General features: G+C 36.6%; 1 protein-coding gene across 1 annotated transcript in view; it reads left to right on the forward strand.

The window, feature by feature from the left end:
* LOC149800806 (splicing factor Cactin-like) overlaps positions 1–19,524 on the forward strand; it is a 79,261-nt gene that overhangs the window by 43,217 nt on the left and 16,520 nt on the right. Inside the window, exons 11-14 of the mRNA XM_089954798.1 lie at positions 4,393–4,536; positions 6,518–6,627; positions 17,905–18,092; positions 18,442–18,709. Coding sequence (XP_089810924.1) covers positions 4,393–4,536; positions 6,518–6,627; positions 17,905–18,092; positions 18,442–18,709 — 710 coding nt within the window. The remainder of the gene's footprint in view (positions 1–4,392; positions 4,537–6,517; positions 6,628–17,904; positions 18,093–18,441; positions 18,710–19,524) is intronic.

Here is a 19,524-nt window from a genome sequence, read left to right on the forward strand (position 1 = left end):
AAGCCATATTGAAATGGGCTTGTCACCAGAAGACTTCTTATGAAGTCACTTAGGTTCTAATCAAGATGGTGCCATCTGATGTCCAATATGGCCACCTCAGCAGCCATCATGAAAATCTTGTTATCACAATTCATCCTGAAAGGAAGGACATATTGACATGGGATTTTCACCAGAAGACAATTTATATTGGTTTTAAATCTTATCACAACTCATTTTGAATTGTATCAGCATTGTGTTTTCACTAAAAGACTTTATATGATGTCTTGTTGGTCCTAAAAGAAAACAGTGCTGGATAAAGTGCAATATGGCCACACTAATAGCCATCTTGAAAATCTTGTTATTGGTACTTTTCCTGAATGAATGATATATCAGCATGGGGTTTTCACAGAAAGACATCTTATGTCTAGTTGGTGAAGATGGTAAAAATCTGATCTCCAGTAGGTATCTGGAAAATCTTATTACTTTTCCTAAATGAAAGGTGATAATGACATTCTGTTTTAACCAGAAGACTTCTTATGATGTCTTGTTGTTCCCTCAGTAGCAATGGTGTTTATCTTTTATCCAATATGACCACTGTGGCAGCCATCTTGAACATCTTTTTAATATTACTCCTCCAAAACAAAGTCATATCAACATTGGGTTTTCACTAAATTAAAATGTTGCTGATATGACTTCAAAATCTTGTTACTGCTGCTACTCTTAAATGGAAAGTCACTTTGGCAAGAATTTATCCAGTTGATCCTACGTCAGAATGATGCAAATTAACCCTTAATATGGCAGTTATGGTGGCCATCTTGAAAATTGTTGTTTGAACTCCTCCCATATGGATTTGTACTTCAACAAGGGTTTTTTGCCAGTAGATGTCTTATGACACCTAGTTGGCGCTAATTGAAATTGTGTCAATCATACATGCTATAGCTATGGTGGCTATGAAAATGCATCAATCATACATGCTATATGGTGCCATGGTGGCTATGAAATTGTGTCAGTCATACATGCTATATGATGTCATGGTGGCTATGAAATTGTGTCAATCATACTTGCTATATGATGCCATGGTGCTATGAAATTGTGTCAATCATGCTATATGGCACCATGGTGGCTATGAAATTGTGTCAATCATACATGCTATGTGGCACCATGGTGGCTATGAAATTGTATCAATCATACATGTTATATGATGTCATGGTGGCTATGAAATTGTGTCAATCACACATGCTATATGGCACCATGGTGGCTATGAAATTGTGTCAATCATACATGCTATATGGTGCAATGTTGGCTATGAAATTGTGTCAGTCTTACATGCAATATGGTGTCATGTTGGCTATGAAATTGTGTCAATCATACATGCTATATGGTGCCATGGTGGCTATGAAATTGTGTCAATCATACATGCTATATGGTGCCATGGTGGCTATGAAATTGTGTCAATCATACATGCTATATGGTGCCATGGTGGCTATGAAATTGTGTCAATCATACATGCTATATGGTGCCATGGTGGCTATGAAAATGTGTCAATCATACATGCTATATGGTGCCATGGTGGCTATGAAATTGTGTCAATCATACATGTTATATGGCGCCATGGTGGCTATGAAAATGTGTCAATCATACATGCTATGTGTTGGCCCTAAATGAAATTGTGTCAATCATACATGCTATATGGTGCCATGGTGGCTATGAAATTGTGTCAATCATACATGCTATATGGTGCCATGGTGGCTATGAAATTGTGTCAATCATACATGCTATATGGCGCCATGGTGGCTATGAAATTGTGTCAATCATACATGCTATATGGTGCCATGGTGGCTATGAAAATGTGTCAATCATACATGTTATATGGCGCCATGGTGGCTATGAAATTGTGTCAATCATACATGCTATATGGCGTCATGGTGGCTATGAAATTGTGTCAATCATACATGCTATATGGTGCCATGGTGGCTATGAAAATGTGTCAGTCATACATGCTATGTGTTGGCCCTAAATGAAATTGTGTCAATCATACATGCTATATGGTGCCATGGTGGCTATGAAATTGTGTCAATCATACATGCTATATGGTGCCATGGTGGCTATGAAATTGTGTCAATCATACATGTTATATGGTACCATAGTGGCTATGAAAATGTGTCAATCATACATGCTATTTGTTGGCCCTAAATGAAAATGTGTCAGTCATACATGCTATATGGTGCCATGGTGGCTATGAAATTGTGTCAATCATACATGCTATATGGTGCCATGGTGGCTATGAAATTGTGTCAATCATACATGTTATATGGCACCATGGTGGCTATGAAAATGTGTCAATCATACATGCTATGTGTTGGCCCTAAATGAAAATATGTCAATCATACATGCTATATGGTGCCATGGTGGCTATGAAATTGTGTCAATCATACATGTTATATGGTGCCATGGTGGCTATGAAATTGTGTCAATCATACATGTTATATGGCACCATGGTGGCTATGAAAATGTGTCAATCATACATGCTCTGTGTTGGCCCTAAATGAAAATGTGTCAATCATACATGCTATATGGTGCCATGGTGGCTATGAAAATGTGTCAATCATACATGTTATATGGCACCATGGTGGCTATGAAATTGTGTCAATCATACATGCTATGTGTTGGCCCTAAATGAAAATGTGTCAATCATACATGCTATATGGTGCCATGGTGGCTATGAAATTGTGTCAATCATACATGCTATATGGTGCCATGGTGGCTATGAAATTGTGTCAATCATACATGTTATATGGTGCCATGGTGGCTATGAAATTGTGTCAATCATACATGCTATTTGTTGGCCCTAAATGAAATTGTGTCAATCATACATGCTATATGGTGCCATGGTGGCTATGAAATTGTGTCAATCATACATGCTATATGGTGCCATGGTGGCTATGAAATTGTGTCAATCATACATGCTATATGTTGGCCCTAAATGAAAATGTGTCAATCATACATGCTATATGGTGCCATGGTGGCTATGAAATTGTGTCAATCATACATGTTATATGGTGCCATGGTGGCTATGAAATTGTGTCAGTCATACATGCTATTTGTTGGCCCTAAATGAAATTGTGTCAATCATACATGCTATATGGTGCCATGGTGGCTATGAAATTGTGTCAATCATACATGCTATATGGCGCCATGGTGGCTATGAAATTGTGTCAATCATACATGCTATATGGTGCCATGGTGGCTATGAAAATGTGTCAATCATACATGTTATATGGCGCCATGGTGGCTATGAAAATGTGTCAATCATACATGCTATATGGCGTCATGGTGGCTATGAAAATGTGTCAATCATACATGCTATATGGTGCCATGGTGGCTATGAAAATGTGTCAATCATACATGCTATATGGCGCCATGGTGGCTATGAAAATGTGTCAATCATACATGTTATATGGCGCCATGGTGGCTATGAAAATGTGTCAATCATACATGCTATATGGCGTCATGGTGGCTGTGAAAATGTGTCAATCATACATTCTATATGGCGTCATGGTGGCTATGAAAATGTGTCAATCATACATGCTATATGGCACCATGGTGGCTATCTTGAAAATCTTACTGTCACTTCCCCCACCCCCAGATTGATGTTAATCTGGCATCCAGTATTTCCACCCCATCAGCATGATTTGAAGATTGTGTTATTGCTTAACACTCATCAGTTAAAAGGAAGACTGGTCTTATCTAAATTCCAGAAAGTTCTTTTCACCTAGTAGAGCATCATCTCCTTTGGGGGACTCTTGTTTTGTTAGGTTCAGTTCAGATTGCCACTGGGAAAGTGTAAAGGTGTAATGTTTCAAAATTGCAAAGGCAATATTGGCTAATCTTTCTTACAGCAATTTGTGTTTGCAAGGAAAAGTACATGCCACACAAGAATGGGGTTTGGGATATTCTCCATCTCATTGTCCTGCTTTTAGCTTGATTGTGTTGTTTATATTTTACCCCAATTATCAGAAATTCAAAGCGTGGATTTATGATAGCATGACATAGCTGTTATATATATATATATATATATATATATATATATATATATATATGTATGTATGTATGCTAATAATGTGCACACAACTAACAACCTAATAGGATGTCAAAGCATGACAAATTGTTTGGTTGTCATGGATATCATGTAATATGTCTTTATTATCTTATGTGCCAATTTTTATCTTTCACGATGGACCATAAATATTTACCTTAGCTCACTTCTACTGAAGCTATATGTTTGAGTATATGTGTGTTCCAGGGTTATATGGGTTTTAAGTTTCCATACCTTGTTTAATATTTAAAAATGAAAAATGAACATTATGTGTTCAGTTGTGATAATCATTTATTGTACGAGTATTGTATTTCCAGAATTTAGAGACAGAAGAGAGGGTATCAACCAGTCTGTGAGTGAAGAAGTTGCTACCATATTCAAGGGCAAGACAACTAAACAGCTTCTCTTGTTAGAGGAGCAAATAAAAAAGAAACTTCAGGGAGGTGAAGGGGTTGATGTTGGTAGGTGTTCTATAAGCATGTTTTATATATCTTTTTTATAGAATGGGTCTGCATAATAAAAGATAGTATAATTTTCCAGCAGTATTAGAGGCATGGTCATAGGCCATGTAAAGTCTAATGACATACACCATAGTGCTGTTTGAAGATGTTTAATGTCTTCATTTTTTTGCATTGAAGAGTTATTGTACAAGTAAGAAGAATGATGACATTAAAAATCAATATTTGATGGACAATTAGTGTCAGGGTGCTGTATCTCATACTTTTATGGGCAGTTAGCATCAGGGTATTTTTTCCAGTACTTTTTTATGGGCAGTTAGCATCATGGTACTTTTTCCAGTACTTTTTTATGGGCAGTTAGCATCAGGGTACTTTTTCTAATACTTTTTATGGGCAGTTAGCATCAAGTAACTTTTTTTTCTAATATTTTTTTAATGGGCAGTTTAGCATCAGGGTACTTTTTCCAGTAATTTTTATAGGCAGTTTAGCATCAGGGTACTTTTTTCAGTACATTTTTATGGGCAGTTTAGCATCAGGGTACTTTTTCCAGTAATTTTCATGGGCAGTTTAGCATCAGGGTACTTTTTCTAATACTTTTTTATGGGCAGTTAGTATCAGGGTACTTTTTCTAGTAATTTGTATGGGCAGTTTAGCATCAAGGTACTTTTTCCAGTAATTTTTTATGGGCAGTTTAGCATCAGGGTACTTTTTCCAGTACTTTTTTTATGGACAGTTAGAGTCAGGGTAATTTTTCCAATACTTTTTATGGGCAGTTAGCATCAAGTAACTTTTTTTTTCTAATATTTTTATAATGGGCAGTTTAGCATCAGGGTACTTTTTCCAGTAATTTTTATAGGCAGTTTAGCATCAGGGTACTTTTTTCAGTACATTTTTATGGGCAGTTTAGCATCAGGGTACTTTTTTCAGTACTTTTTTATGGGCAGTTTAGCATCAGGGTACTTTTTCCAGTAATTTGTATGGGCAGTTTAGCATCAGGGTAATTTTTCCAGTAATTTTCATGGGCAGTTTAGCATCAGGGTACTTTTTCTAATACTTTTTTATGGGCAGTTAGTATCAGGGTACTTTTTCTAGTAATTTGTATGGGCAGTTTAGCATCAGGGTACTTTTTCCAGTAATTTTTTATGGGCAGTTTAGCATCAGGGTACTTTTTCCAGTACTTTTTTTATGGACAGTTAGAGTCAGGGTAATTTTTCCAATACTTTTCTTGGTAGTAACCCTTACAAGTGTATTTGGATTGCCTAGACCCTGAGCTTTGTTAAAAAATTAATTTTTTAACAAGTTAAACATTTCACCATCTTGCAAGTGATCATCCTTAAGTTTAATAGTTTTCCACATGGCTTGGTCAATTCTCATGAAAGTTATGATTAGATGTTTTTTATCTAGTATCAGTTCACATGAGCTCTTATATATATATATATATATATATATATATATATATATATATATATATATATATATATATATATATATATGTATGTATGTGTGTGTGTGTGTGTGTGTGCACACACACATAATCTCTATGGTGGTCCAACTTAAATACCTTTGCTTCCACTTCGGGGGGGGGGGTGTTATGATTACAGTTGATTGTGCAGATTCAAGATAATAAATTTAGAGATCAAAAATGATTATTTTTTTTATTGAAGGTCACAAATCCAAATGTCTTCAATGTTTTATTAATATAAAATACGACACAATAACAATTTCTTTACCCAGGCTAAGAACATGCATGTGTCACTATGCAACATACATTGATTCATGCAATGTCAGCCCTTACCCTGTCACAGCAAGCTCCATTTGATTTGTAAGTTTACCAATGCTAGATTAAGATAAATTGGGACAGATTAAGGCAGTTCAGTTCAAATTAAATTGTTTTTGAAACAATTAATCTGATACTTTTGAAAAGCAACAGTGTTTATAAAATTAATTTCTAAAATGAATGAGACAACACTTTGACTATTTTCAGGTTACTGGGAGTCACTGCTGCAACAATTAAAAGCTCATATGGCCAGAACCCGGTTAAGAGAAAGACATCAAGATGTTCTGCGGCAAAAGCTCTTCAAACTCAAGCAAGAGGTATGGAAATGAATGAGTTACTCATTTACCTTTAATAGGCCAATCACAGGGATTTGGGTCAGAGAGAGTCTAAAGTTGTATGTGATATTTTTCCTGTCCCTCCACTCCCATTGTTAGCGGGTGGGGCACAAATGGTGTGACCCATGTCTGCGTATTGCATCACATTTTGTTCTGTCATGTCATATCATGTCCTTGGCAGATTTTGTCTCATTTCAGTATTTTTTCACATTTTTAGAACCAAATTTGTTCTGAAGGTTTGCATTAAGAAGACTCAGTTTTTACTACTTTCTGACATAATATTATTGCTGTAGACTCATAAATTGCATTATAGTGGAAGAGGTATCTGTGTTATATGGACACATTTCTTTTTTAAATACATTACTTAATCATAATATATTAGGAGAATATCCACTGTCTTGCCAATCCACAAACTAAAAAGTCGTTTGGTCTGTTTTATCAGTCAGATTTTTTAAATTGCTTGTAGTCACATGGTCTCCACTTGGATTGAGGGATAGGCACCAAATTCCATCAGTTGTCAGTTACTATTTCCACACCTGCCTTGTCATCATTGTCTCACAAGAGGCATTGCAAACACCTTCCATTGTTTTCCCTTTTCATCATTCTAATTTTCTCAATAATAGGAAGTAGACTCCATGTTCTTCCTGCATCGGCTGGACCTTGTCCACTCCAACGCTTTTTCTGTCTTGATCTATGGCCACAACCAGTAATTTCCCCGCAGGCCTAGTCCAAGACTTGAAATGCATGCACCTTTTCTAGCTCCAGGTTCTATTGTAAATGCACAGTGCAACCAGCACTAGATTTGGTAAACAAGTCTCCCACAATATCCAGTACCTGACTTATGAAGGCATTGTACTGCAGCAGCAAACAGATCTGTCAACACTCCCAGATCCATCATGACACATTATTGGCTACAGTGATTTCCCCTTCCAGAATCACTCCTGTGGCTTAGTGGTTAGAGCATCCGCCTCGGACGCGGGAGGGCATGGGTTCGATCCCCTGCCGAGTCATACCAAAGACTTACAAAAATGGTACTAACAGCTGCCTCGCTTGGCGCTCAACATTAAGAGGTTAGTGTTCGGACTGGTCGGCCTGGTGTCAGGATAATGTGACTGGGTGGGACATCATGCTACATGTCTGCGACATGATGCCCCAGTGCTAGACATCACTATAAACTGTCACACTGCAGACATCGTAGCGATATGACTGAAAAATTGTTAAAACTACATTAAAAATTCAAATCACACACACACTCCCCTTCCAGACTCTTGGTACCTGCCTCAAACTTTTGAAAACTCTCAGAATGTATGCCTGGAAATCATGATGTCTCAACAGAGATGGGCTACATTGGATATCATTCCCGGTACAGACAGTTATAACTACACTTGGCTTCTTTGTTTCTCCATGACTTTCAAGGTGTATGCTCACAAGTGCCATCTTCTCTGCTTCATCTGGTGATGTCTAGAAAAGACTTAATCTTCTGTGCATCCATGAATTATTCACAGAATTCTCATGTCCTCTTAACCAAAAAAGACCAACCACCTTACAAACAGTGATTGCAGTCTGGTCATATTGTGATATACAATACTTTGAAAATCATCTTGAGGCATCAAGCATCAACATACCTTTAAGGATCAATGACTCCCATCTAACTTCATCTTTGCTATTTTTAGAACACACATGCCAATCTGCCTTTTTTTAAATACAGATGCCAATCTTCCACACTGAAGTCTCAGCTGTCAATAGGGATATTTGCAGGTCTGGGAGTATCAGAACCTTCCTCAGCACACTTGAACTGGATATCCTTTTTCAATATGCAACACCTGGTTCACAATGCTGACAAGACATGCCTAGAAGTTGGTCTGGCGCATGGGTCATGTACTCAGCAGGGCAGCAGAAATATGGCCACTTCTTCACTGTCTCAGTGGATCTACTCATATTTCAAATCAGATTCATCAGATTCACTGGCAGGATTTACCCATGATGATCTCTTAAATGATACAAAGAATATAGACACACTCAATAATGAACAGAAATATTCACTTGAAATGGATTCAACCTACCAAGATTGTGTAACACCAAAATCAAACATTACTGACTCCTCTTCAGTTCCAAGCTTTCTTAAAATCCAACATAATATGCAGATTATAGCAATCACAGATGACTCCAAAAATATTCCAACAATCAAGGAATTCTTGGTTGAGAATCTACACTTCCAGCTTGGACACTCACATAATGGACTGATCCATAAATCCATTGATACAGATTCTGCCACAGTAACTCTCTACATAACAACTGGTAAAATTCACATGCAAGGGCCAGGCTACATAGAATGGGTAAATTATTTTATCAACACTTGTGAGCAAATGGTAGATAACACCAGTTTGAAATTAATTATCTCTCACCCATGGGCTTCAGCACCCATCCCTGAAGCCCACAGATCTCAAAATCCAGTCAGCAGTCAAAATCCAGTCAGCAGTAACACAGCTTTACATGAAATAAGCCAGATTGCAATTAATGTGGAGGAAACTCTAGGACCCCAGTTTATAACAGGTGCAACAAATTCCTTTGAGTTCCATGGAACCCATAACCAGACTTACACCTCTATGCAGGTTAGAACAGGAACTCTGTGCACTAAAATCAAAGAGTCTACACGGTGTTCAAATGGATAAACCAGGTGCAAAAAAAGTGTGCCAGGTGACCCAAACAATACATTACACAAACATGTCAGAGGACCAAAATACAAGAGCATGTCAGGGCACTCGGACCATACCAAAACCAACTATTAGAAAAAAATCATTATACACACAAACAGATGCAACCACACCAGTTAAACAAGATGAGTCTCTTCTACAGGTATTAGATAGGCAGAGCCAAAAATCAGTTAAATCACATAACTGTAAACACTGACCATCATGTGTCTCACAGCATCAAATCCAGGTACAGAAGGAACTGCTCTAAAGACAACCTCCAATTACCCACATCATGAAGCTAAATTAAATACAAATACTAAATACAGCAGTCACCAAACTCTCATTCAGTCTAGTCATGGAAATCAAGAAGTCCAAGCAAAGGATCTGAATCCCCCACTTGTTAAAATCAACAACATAATTAAAGACAGAACTCTTCTGATAGGATCATCAATAATCAAAGGAGTAATGACAAGAGGATTATATAAAACCAGTGTAAAAACTCACAGTGGTGCAACTATTGATACTTTTATAGAAAAAATATTGGAAATGGATATGTCACCATATCATACTGTAGTTCTTCTCACTGGTGGCAATACTTACAGTAATGGCCAATCTTTAAAAGGCCAAGAAGGGATGTACTTACGACTCCACTAAATAATACCCTAAGTACATTGTGTGAAAATTTCCAAATACTCCTTGCTCCGCAATACAGGACCTTCTTCAAAGAAAGTCGAATGAACCAACAATTATACTGGCGAGACTGAATCTACTTGTCCAACAGAGTTACTGCCTTGCTTGTTAAGAATATAGACCAGTACATAAGACTTATAAAAGGGGTTAGGCATGAGTCAGAAAATTGCTTGTATTGTGGAGAGCATGGTCATGTAACACAGTGGTGTCTGCATGGAAAACAGATTAGTTGCCATGTTTGTAATGAACTAGGACATAAGCAAAAGTTATGCACATGCCAATAGGCCTATGCAACACATATCCAGCAACAAAATGCGTTAGAATATGTATATACTTTTCAATGTAATAATTATAATTCTATAAACAGGTTTCCAGCACTACCAGATTCATATACAAAGTGCAACTTGTTAACATGTAAACAACTATGTGATACTGTTCAAGTTATTTCTCCCTCTGAGGTTCCCCAAGTGTCTAATATATTGTCTTCTTGTAAATATGTAAATCAGTCTCATATTGAACATTCTCATATATCCACTACATGTGGTCATGGTACAACAGATGGATCTTGTATGCTATCTTCTTCATGTGTTTACGTCAATAATTAAGGCGATGAAAAGAAATCTGTCAAGTCTAAAAGCAATACATTGCATACTACCGTGTCTGAAAATCAATCCTTTGATCAAAATTGTCATGTCTTTGGCCTCCTCAAAAGAGGTCTGCAAGTAATCAACCTAAATATTCAACATATCCTCCCTAAACTGAATGATATTAAATTAATAATACAGCAAACTAGATCAGTCAATATTCTAGGTCTGTGTGAAACCTTTCATTCTGATGATGATACTGATGATTTGGCTCTCCAAATACAGGGGTTCAAGTTTGAAAGAAAAGATAGGGAATCCATGGGTGGGTGGGGGTGTTCTCTGTGTAGACAGTTCCATTAATTATAACAGACGTGTTGATCTAGAGACTGTTGGGATAGAGAGTATCTGGATTGAAGTAACCCTTGCCCAATCAAAGCCAATACTCTTATGTTCAGTTTACAGGCCATCTAGTTCCACAGCTGATTGGAATTGATTGATTTGAGGTGCAGATTCGAAAAGCATTACTAAAGGAAGATTTAGAATCATATTAGGTGATTTTAACATTGACTACATGAAAACTCCACAATTGACATGGATAAGTAACTTTGAAACTTACAAGTTTACTCAATTAATTAAAACCCCAACCAGAGTAACAGATAAAAGTGCTACTATCATTGATCATGTCTATACTAATAAACCTGAAAACATAAGTGAAATTAATGTGCCAGTTTACGCACTGAGTGACCACTACCCAGTCTGTATAACTAGAAATGTTCCGAAATCATGTAAAACTGGTCAACATATTGAAATACAATACAGGGACCTTAAACAGTTTGATGGGGAAATGTTCTTAAATGATTTAGTTTGCAAACCCTTCCAGCCAGTCTGCAATATAGCTGATGTCAACACTGTCTTAGACAAATGGTATCAGATGTTCCATGCATCTTTAGACAAGCATGTCCCATTTAAAACAAAAAGGGTTAAAAAACCAAATTACACCCAATTGGATTACCCCTGAAATCAATGAGGCTAGGCACCTAAGAGATAATTTCCACAAGTAAAAAGACATCAAAAGCTATAGAAAGTGGAGAAATAAAACTAAGCACCTGATAGATAGGGCTAAAGAGAACTACTACAAACAGACTATTGATGAAAGTGAGAGTACCAAGACATTGTGGAAGCATCTAAAAAAGCTGAACCCACCCAAGAACAGTTGTTTTCCCCCTAGACTGAAACAAAATGAGGATATAACAACATCTGTACAAGACATTGTGGAAATGTTCAACATTTTCTTCATAAGCATCTCCAGTAACAGCATTCATAACTAGACTAACAGCCCAATTGAATTTGATGCTTTTCTGTCATTTATAAGAGCTAAAATTCCTGATGATAATTATTTTTCAATAGCTAATGTTAGTGAAGCTGATGTTTTTGATATGCTAATTAAGGTGAATATTAATAAATCCTCTTGATTGGATGGTATTGGTCCATGAATTCTTAAAATTGCTGTACCAGTAATAACAAAGTCACTAATACATATCGTAAACTTAAGTATAATGAGTGGTAATTTTCCAGAAACACTGAAATGTGCAAAGGTTACACCTATCTTTAAGAAAGGAGAAAAGGAGGATCCAGGGAATTACAGACCAATATTAATTCTACTTGTATTGTCAAAATTATTTGAAAAGTATGTAACCATTCAGGTCTATAACTTTTTTGAAACATACTCTCTATTTTATAAGGTGCAATTAGGATTTAGAAAGTACCACTCATGCCAAACAGAACTTACCAAATTAATTGATCTTTGGCTGAAGGAAATGGATAATGTACATATGACTGGGATTGTTTTCCTTGACTTCAAGAAAGCCTTTGATCTTGTTGATCATGAAATTCTGCTGCAAAAGTTGAACTGTTACAGGTTTGACAATCCTTCTTTAAACTGGTTTAGATCATACCTAAACCAAAGGTCTCAACTAGTAAGCATTGGCAATATTAGCTCTCAAACTTGCACTATTCATTTAGGGGTCCCTCAAGGCTCAGTTTTAGGCCCTATCCTCTTCCTTATCTATATCATTGATCTACCATTAAATAATGAATCCACAAATACAGATTTGTTTGCAGATGATGCAACCTTGTATACATCTAGTTGTGATAGTGAAGTTATCCAAATAAGATTAAACTCTGACCTTATTAGAGTCCGAAACTGGGCACAACAAAATAAGATGGTAATTAATGAAGGTAAAACAAAATGTATGATTTTGGGGATATCACAAAAGCTTCAAAAGTCAGGGAACCCAGAACTATCTCTTGCAATAAATAATCGTGCTAGAAAATGTCAAACATGAAAGGCTTGTAGGTGTGTCCGTAGATAATAATTTATTATGGAATGACCATATTGATAAACTTTGTAAAACACTGTCATCCAAAATTGCCTTACTCAGCAGAATCAAGAAATATAAACCTATGAAAACTTGCATTCTATACTACAAGTCATATATTCTTCCAACAATGGTTTAATGTATTGGGAAACTGTGCTAAATATGAGCTTGACAGGATTTATCAACTTCAGAAACGAGCAGCACACATAGTTTTAGATGCATCTATTGATCATCCCATAAAAGCATTGTTTACAGAACTCAAATGTTTCACAATATATGACAGGATAGATTTTCACTAGGCAGATCTTTTATATAAATGTCTACATGGAACAGTACCGGAGTATATTCAGGCCTTTTTCAACACAATACCATTTGAAATCAATATCACATGGGAACCTTCTAGCACCAAAACCAAGAACAGAGCAGTTTAAAAAGAGCTTAAACTACTCTGGGAGTTCTGTGGAACAAGCTTCCACTACATGTAAAATCTGCTGAAAATATTAGAGTATTTAAGAAGATATATCATGAGCATGTATGTGTTTCTAATAGATAATACTAAACACATTAAAATAAACAGTAATTATAGCTATCTTCATATAATGGACGTTGTTATACTCTTCTTAAGTGGGCCTCATGGGAGAATAGTCCTTGACCAATGAGTCACCCTCTATAGATAAAACATTTTTATTATTATTATTATTATTATTATTATTATTATTATCAACACTCAATTTCCAATTCCATTGCTCCATATTCCCATTCATAGTTCTTCCCAGAAATTCCAGAGTTTATCTTTCAGGGACATTTAGTACCAGTTTCAGGTTCAACCTTTTTCAATCTGAATCCCAGTCTCTCTGTCTTTGTGAGGATTATGAATAGATTTTTGAAACTTCAGAACGACCTCTGACATTGAGCTACCTGGATGACTTTCTCCAAATATCCACTGAGGACCGTCTTTTGTACCTTTATATAAAACCCCTTCACTTGTTCTTGCATTGCCTTGCATTTGATGTCAACAAGGACAAGTCTGATCTCATTCTATCCCTGCACTTCATTCATCTTTACACTGAGTTATTTTTTAAACCTGTATAAATTGAGTTTGTTTCCAACACAAATGTGCTTCAAAGATCATTTCAGTTGTGTCTTAATCTGTCCAGCCAAATTTTAGTCCAGGAATTTCTTCACCTCTTGGATCTTCACAGTATCTGTGCTGCTTATTCATTAAACGGATGATCCTTATATACTAATGGCAGACAAAACTTTGCCCACTAGGCCAGATTATCAAATATTTCAGACTACATGAGGTCAGGGCTCTGGCGGGACAAGTTGTCTAGGGTGCTGCCTCTACAGATTACTGACAACTCACTTTAGTCTGCATGGGTTCAATGAAACATGGCATTAAGTCCATAACCAAGCAAGTACAGCATACATGAGAACCTCTTCAGGATCAGTCAATGCTCAGATGCCAGCATGACTGTTTGGGGTGTCCATCTTCTGCCTTCCATTCAAGAAGCAATTGGGTTTAATCTCTTCCAGCATATTACATGCACACAACTTTCTGGAAATGAAAACTGTAGGAAACACATTGTAATGATGGCAGGAGATGTTATCTGGAAAGGGCATCTTGATTTCTAATAAACATGGGGATCATTTGGCATTGCTACAGATATCAGCCATAATGTTTGGAATTTTTTATGGTAATTTTCTTTGCGATTTTTTCAGTTGTAATTGTCAAGAAATCTTCATTCCATGTAGGTGCAGTGTCATGGTGGATGCATTGTCAAGACATCAATGACCTGTCACTCATTTTGGGAGGAAATATGCCCATGTGCCAGTGGTTCAGATACTGAAACCAATCCAAAAAATGAGAAGCAGGGCTTGATCGCCACTCTCTAATGGGACAGATTCTGGATCAGTGATCTGCTGAATCTGGTGACAGACATACATACGAAAATTGTAGGACCCCCATGCTGCTCAAGCAGCCAAGGTCACCAGTATTCCAATCCATGTCCAGGGAAACTCCTCCTTGGCTCTTGTCATGGATCCCCTGTGCAAGAAGGAGTTCAATGCTTTATTTGTGGAGAGGATTGTGAGAGTTAGACAGCCCTCCACTTTGTAAGCACATAAGGGGAACTGGCATATTTTCTTGGCTATCTTTTTTCGTTTCCTCTTTGAAACAAGAATCTGGTCCCTAATGCAAGTCAAGGGATACCATTCCATAATCTCAGACATGTTCAAATATTATTGAAGAGATGATATTGGCTGCAACGGGGACCTTTTTGAAATGTTGTCCAGTTTCAGTCTAAGCCTTGCTTGTTGACATAGTTCCCAGATTGGAACTCTCAAGGGTATATGGTGTGGTTCAGCTTGTGTAAGTTTGAACACCTGTCTTTGACCTCACTGAAGCTGGTAGCAAACAAGACTTGCTTCCTGATAGCACTAGCTTGAGCTTTCAGGGTGAATTAACTGCATGCACTGTGTGTGGATGTGAACTATATGCAATTCTGTTTGGCAGATCAGTCTTTTGATGCAACCTGGTTTTGTTTCTAAAACAGGTTACTGTCAATAGACAAGCAACAAATGACTATCCACCCCTGTCTTCTTCATCAATCCATTGAAGCTGTTAGACACAGTACATACTCTGAAATGTTATCTGAGGCACACAATGTCCTAGGTTACTGTCCAAGCTCTTTCTACTGGTTAAGGCTATACAGTAAGACATTACCCTACAAGTGCTGGTCACGTAGCTACAGGGTTTGTTTGATTGGTGTATTGTAAACTCATAGGAACAGGACTCAAGAAGAATTTGGTTCACTATATGTTAGCAATTTCCATGAGCTTGGGCTTTGAATGTGATGTCTGAATTTGTGATATACCGTAGTCATTTGGCTATCATGCCCAGCGTACTTTAGCTAGCTTCTATTTACATGATATGGCCTCACAAAAGAATGAATTGAATCTTGTTGGGCCACTAGTAGCTGTCCAATACAGTTACCACACTCTGTTCATAACAGCACAACTTCAGAACCTGGGCATGACAGTTGCTGTATGGATCATTTCTGTGCTTGCAAGAAACATTTGTGTGGTCTGTTCAAGTGCTTAAATGATCAGATTGGTAAGGTAAACTGGTTATTCCTTGCCTGCTCCATACTGGTACCTTTCTGCAGTGTGTGATCTTGTTAGATGTTTGAGAAAAATAGTAAAACTTATCTTTTTGGTGACCTTAACAATGACTGTTTTAATAATGTAATCCATAGTCAGATTACATTGAAAGTAAATGTTAGGGCACCAACCCGACATAAGTAGGGTCAGGAAAGCTACTTGTACTCATCACTGGATGAAGTAGATGAAGATTTGTACCTTGAGAATATCTGTGTGCAATTTCTACCCCTAGCTTTACATTGCTTAACATTCGGCATTCATCAGATATAAGTTTTGCCTACTTGTCGGTCCAGGACATGTCACAAAGGAACATGTCACAAAAGAAGCTGCTGACTTTACTTTTTACCCAACACAAACTTTACACTCAGGTCATGAAAATATTATATTTAGAGTGAAGACAGAATTCTTACAGTATCTAGTTCGTGTTAATTTCCGTCGTTTTTAAGTATTAGCATAAGTAATGTTGTGTGAATAAAGTGATAACCTGGACAAGGATCTATTGCAACTGAATCATCCTAAGGAGGTGTGCACGGAAGAAATTTCCCTAAGACCTGCATAAGTGGATTTTTACTTTTAAAAAAACATTTTGTCCTTGTTTCGGTATAAAGGTATATAATATTTTTTGTGACTGAAATTGAAAACAAACTTTTTCTACACTCTTTCTTTATACACAGTTAAGAAGAGTGAAGTTAACATTTTTGTAATTTAAAATGAGTTATATGAATTTCAGTAATTATACTTATTTCTTGTCATACATCCTGTTGTTTTGTAGTGAGGACTTTGTATAGCGCCTAATCTTTAGAAGCTTTAAGCACTTTACAACATTAGACAACACCTATAAAATAAAATTAAAACATAATGATATTATTACAAAAAACCAACAACATGAAATTAAAAAACATAAAATAACATGCTGAAAATATTTAAGGTAGGGAACATTGTTTGGTCTTTAAGTTTGTTCTTGCAGTCGAAATAAGTGAGTTTTAAGAGCACTCTTGAATGGGATCACTGTGGCATTGTGTCTAAGTTCAGTGGGCAATTCATTCTACGTTGCTGGGCTTGGTATACAAAAGAATATTGTCCATAGTAGCTCCTTCCTGTTGATTGGGATCTGAATTTTCTCTTGTAGCGCCTTGGTAAATTTTTTTATAATTTCAGCATCAGACTTACATTTGGGTTAGTCCTCATTGAATTTACTTAGTACTTAACTTCTTTAATATCTTCCTTCTTGAATCCTTCAAAGTCACAATCCTCCTCTTCTGCTTTTGTATCTTGGAAAGCTCCCTTCAGTCCCTTCTCCCAGCATGTGGGCGTCACACTGTCCCATGCTTGTATCCCCTCCATTATGTTTTAACTTATTCTGTTAATGAATTTTCACAGTTCTCTTCTGTAGTTCATCTTAAATGTTGCAATAATCCCCTGACCAAGAGGTTGTATCATAGAAGTCATATTTTTCTCCATAAAAGGAATTTTGATTTTTTTCCATTGCTGCTTTCAAGGCTATAAGTAGCTGGGTGGGCAGGGCAGTTATTGAGTAACATAATCATCCTCTCTTCTTTTCCTTTACTCCATAAATTCCTCACAGGACAGATTCCTTGTAAAACCAGTTTTCAATTCTTGTGTTTGTCATCCATGCATTTTAGTATTAAATTTTAAAACAACAATTTATATTTCATGTAAGATGAGTAAATGCACATACATGGCCTGTATGACTTATACTATAATATAATTGCTTTTCATTAATTTTTTCAGCAAGGAATCACATCTGAACCATTGTTCCCTGTAGTGTCATCAGGCTCAAGGGACTACATGAAAGGATCAGGAAGAGGAACTCCTGACCCCTTGCCTAGCCAGGATCGGGAGACGGACTCCCCTAAACCTGCCTCCGATACTCAAGAGCCTGGACCTAGCAGAGAAAAGCCTCAGATAGATGAGGAGGAGTAAGAATCAGATAAGACCATTCTTCTGTGAATTTAGTTGTATTCTATTTTTCTACTCTCCCTTTGAGTTTTAATGTCATCTTGAATAATTGTAATTGTTCCCTTTAAAACCAAGTTATTCACTCCATAACTATTGAGTGATAAACAGTAGATTACTAGGGAGTGCTGTGATGATACACAGATTGTACCCATTTGTTATGGGACTTTGATTTACCTAATTTCAAAAGATGATAGTAGTTTTATATTGGATTTATAAGGAGCTGCATAAATGTAGATTCTTCTTTGTCTTAATCAATGAAAAGCATTCCTTCCAGTCATCTGATTTTGTCTAAACTTGTGTGATTTTCAGCAATGCTGGCATGCAGGTCAAAATCAAGCAAGAAAAGGTCAATGAGGAAGAAGAATATGCTGATGAGGAGGAAGAGGAAGGGGAGACAGTCCTGACAGAGGAAGATTTAGAACCACAGGAGGTTGTAGACTACAAAGCTGGGAATTATTCCCCCAAACTCCTGGAACCTGAGGATTTAAACATTGATGATGTTGTATATGATGTAGAAGATGACATGAAGAAGCTTGAGCTAGCACGAGAACAAGTCCGATATACTGGGCAGGTTAAGGTATGTCAGACACCAAAATATATTTAGCCTGAAGTACAAATTAACTGTAGAATGTTTTTATGCTTTCTCTTGTACTTAGTGGACATTCTCACATTTTATATTCTGTACCTGAGAAAACCTATAGTGCACTGATATAATGCTGCATTTTCATTGTGAAATTCTAAGAAAAACAACATTGGTAAATTATAAATATTGAGTTCCTGCTGTGTTTTATTTGTTGTTCCCTCAACCTTGTGAAGTTCATGTTTACTTGTATCAAAAGCTATAAACCTTGTATACTAAATGAAGTACATTAACTATGAATGGAGAACAACAATGAATAATAATAATTCACATTAACAGGGTTATGTATCACTTGTTAAATATATTGCACTTAGCAGCTTTTCAGAGCAAGTGTTTTTCACCTTTAAATGAATGGAGATGATTACATTTTATTTAAATCCATTTAGTTTAAAGAGCTTGTAGGTGCTTATTCTTTTGATATATGGAATGGGTATTTTTTCCATAATGGTGACACATCCACTGTACTATGACAACAACTAATTACAAAACACGAAACTAATATTTTTTCTGATTGAAGTAAAACAAAACATTGCTTTTTGACTTGATTTCTTTTTACAAGTTCAATCGAGCAGCATGTAGAAATTTGTGCAGCTTTTAGAAAACAAGGGGCCATAAATACTCAGAAGTATTCGTAATTATGAAATTCAGATGTAGTACATTGTCATGAAAATAGTGCTGAAGACATCCAGACAGAGATCCCAATAGCAGATTATGTGCGCCACCATTATTTAATATCCCACACTTAAGCCTGC

The sequence above is a fragment of the Sinohyriopsis cumingii genome, chromosome 4 (assembly GCF_028554795.1).
Source record: "Sinohyriopsis cumingii isolate HCF-2022 chromosome 4, ASM2855479v2, whole genome shotgun sequence".
Lineage (NCBI taxonomy): Eukaryota > Metazoa > Mollusca > Bivalvia > Unionida > Unionidae > Sinohyriopsis > Sinohyriopsis cumingii.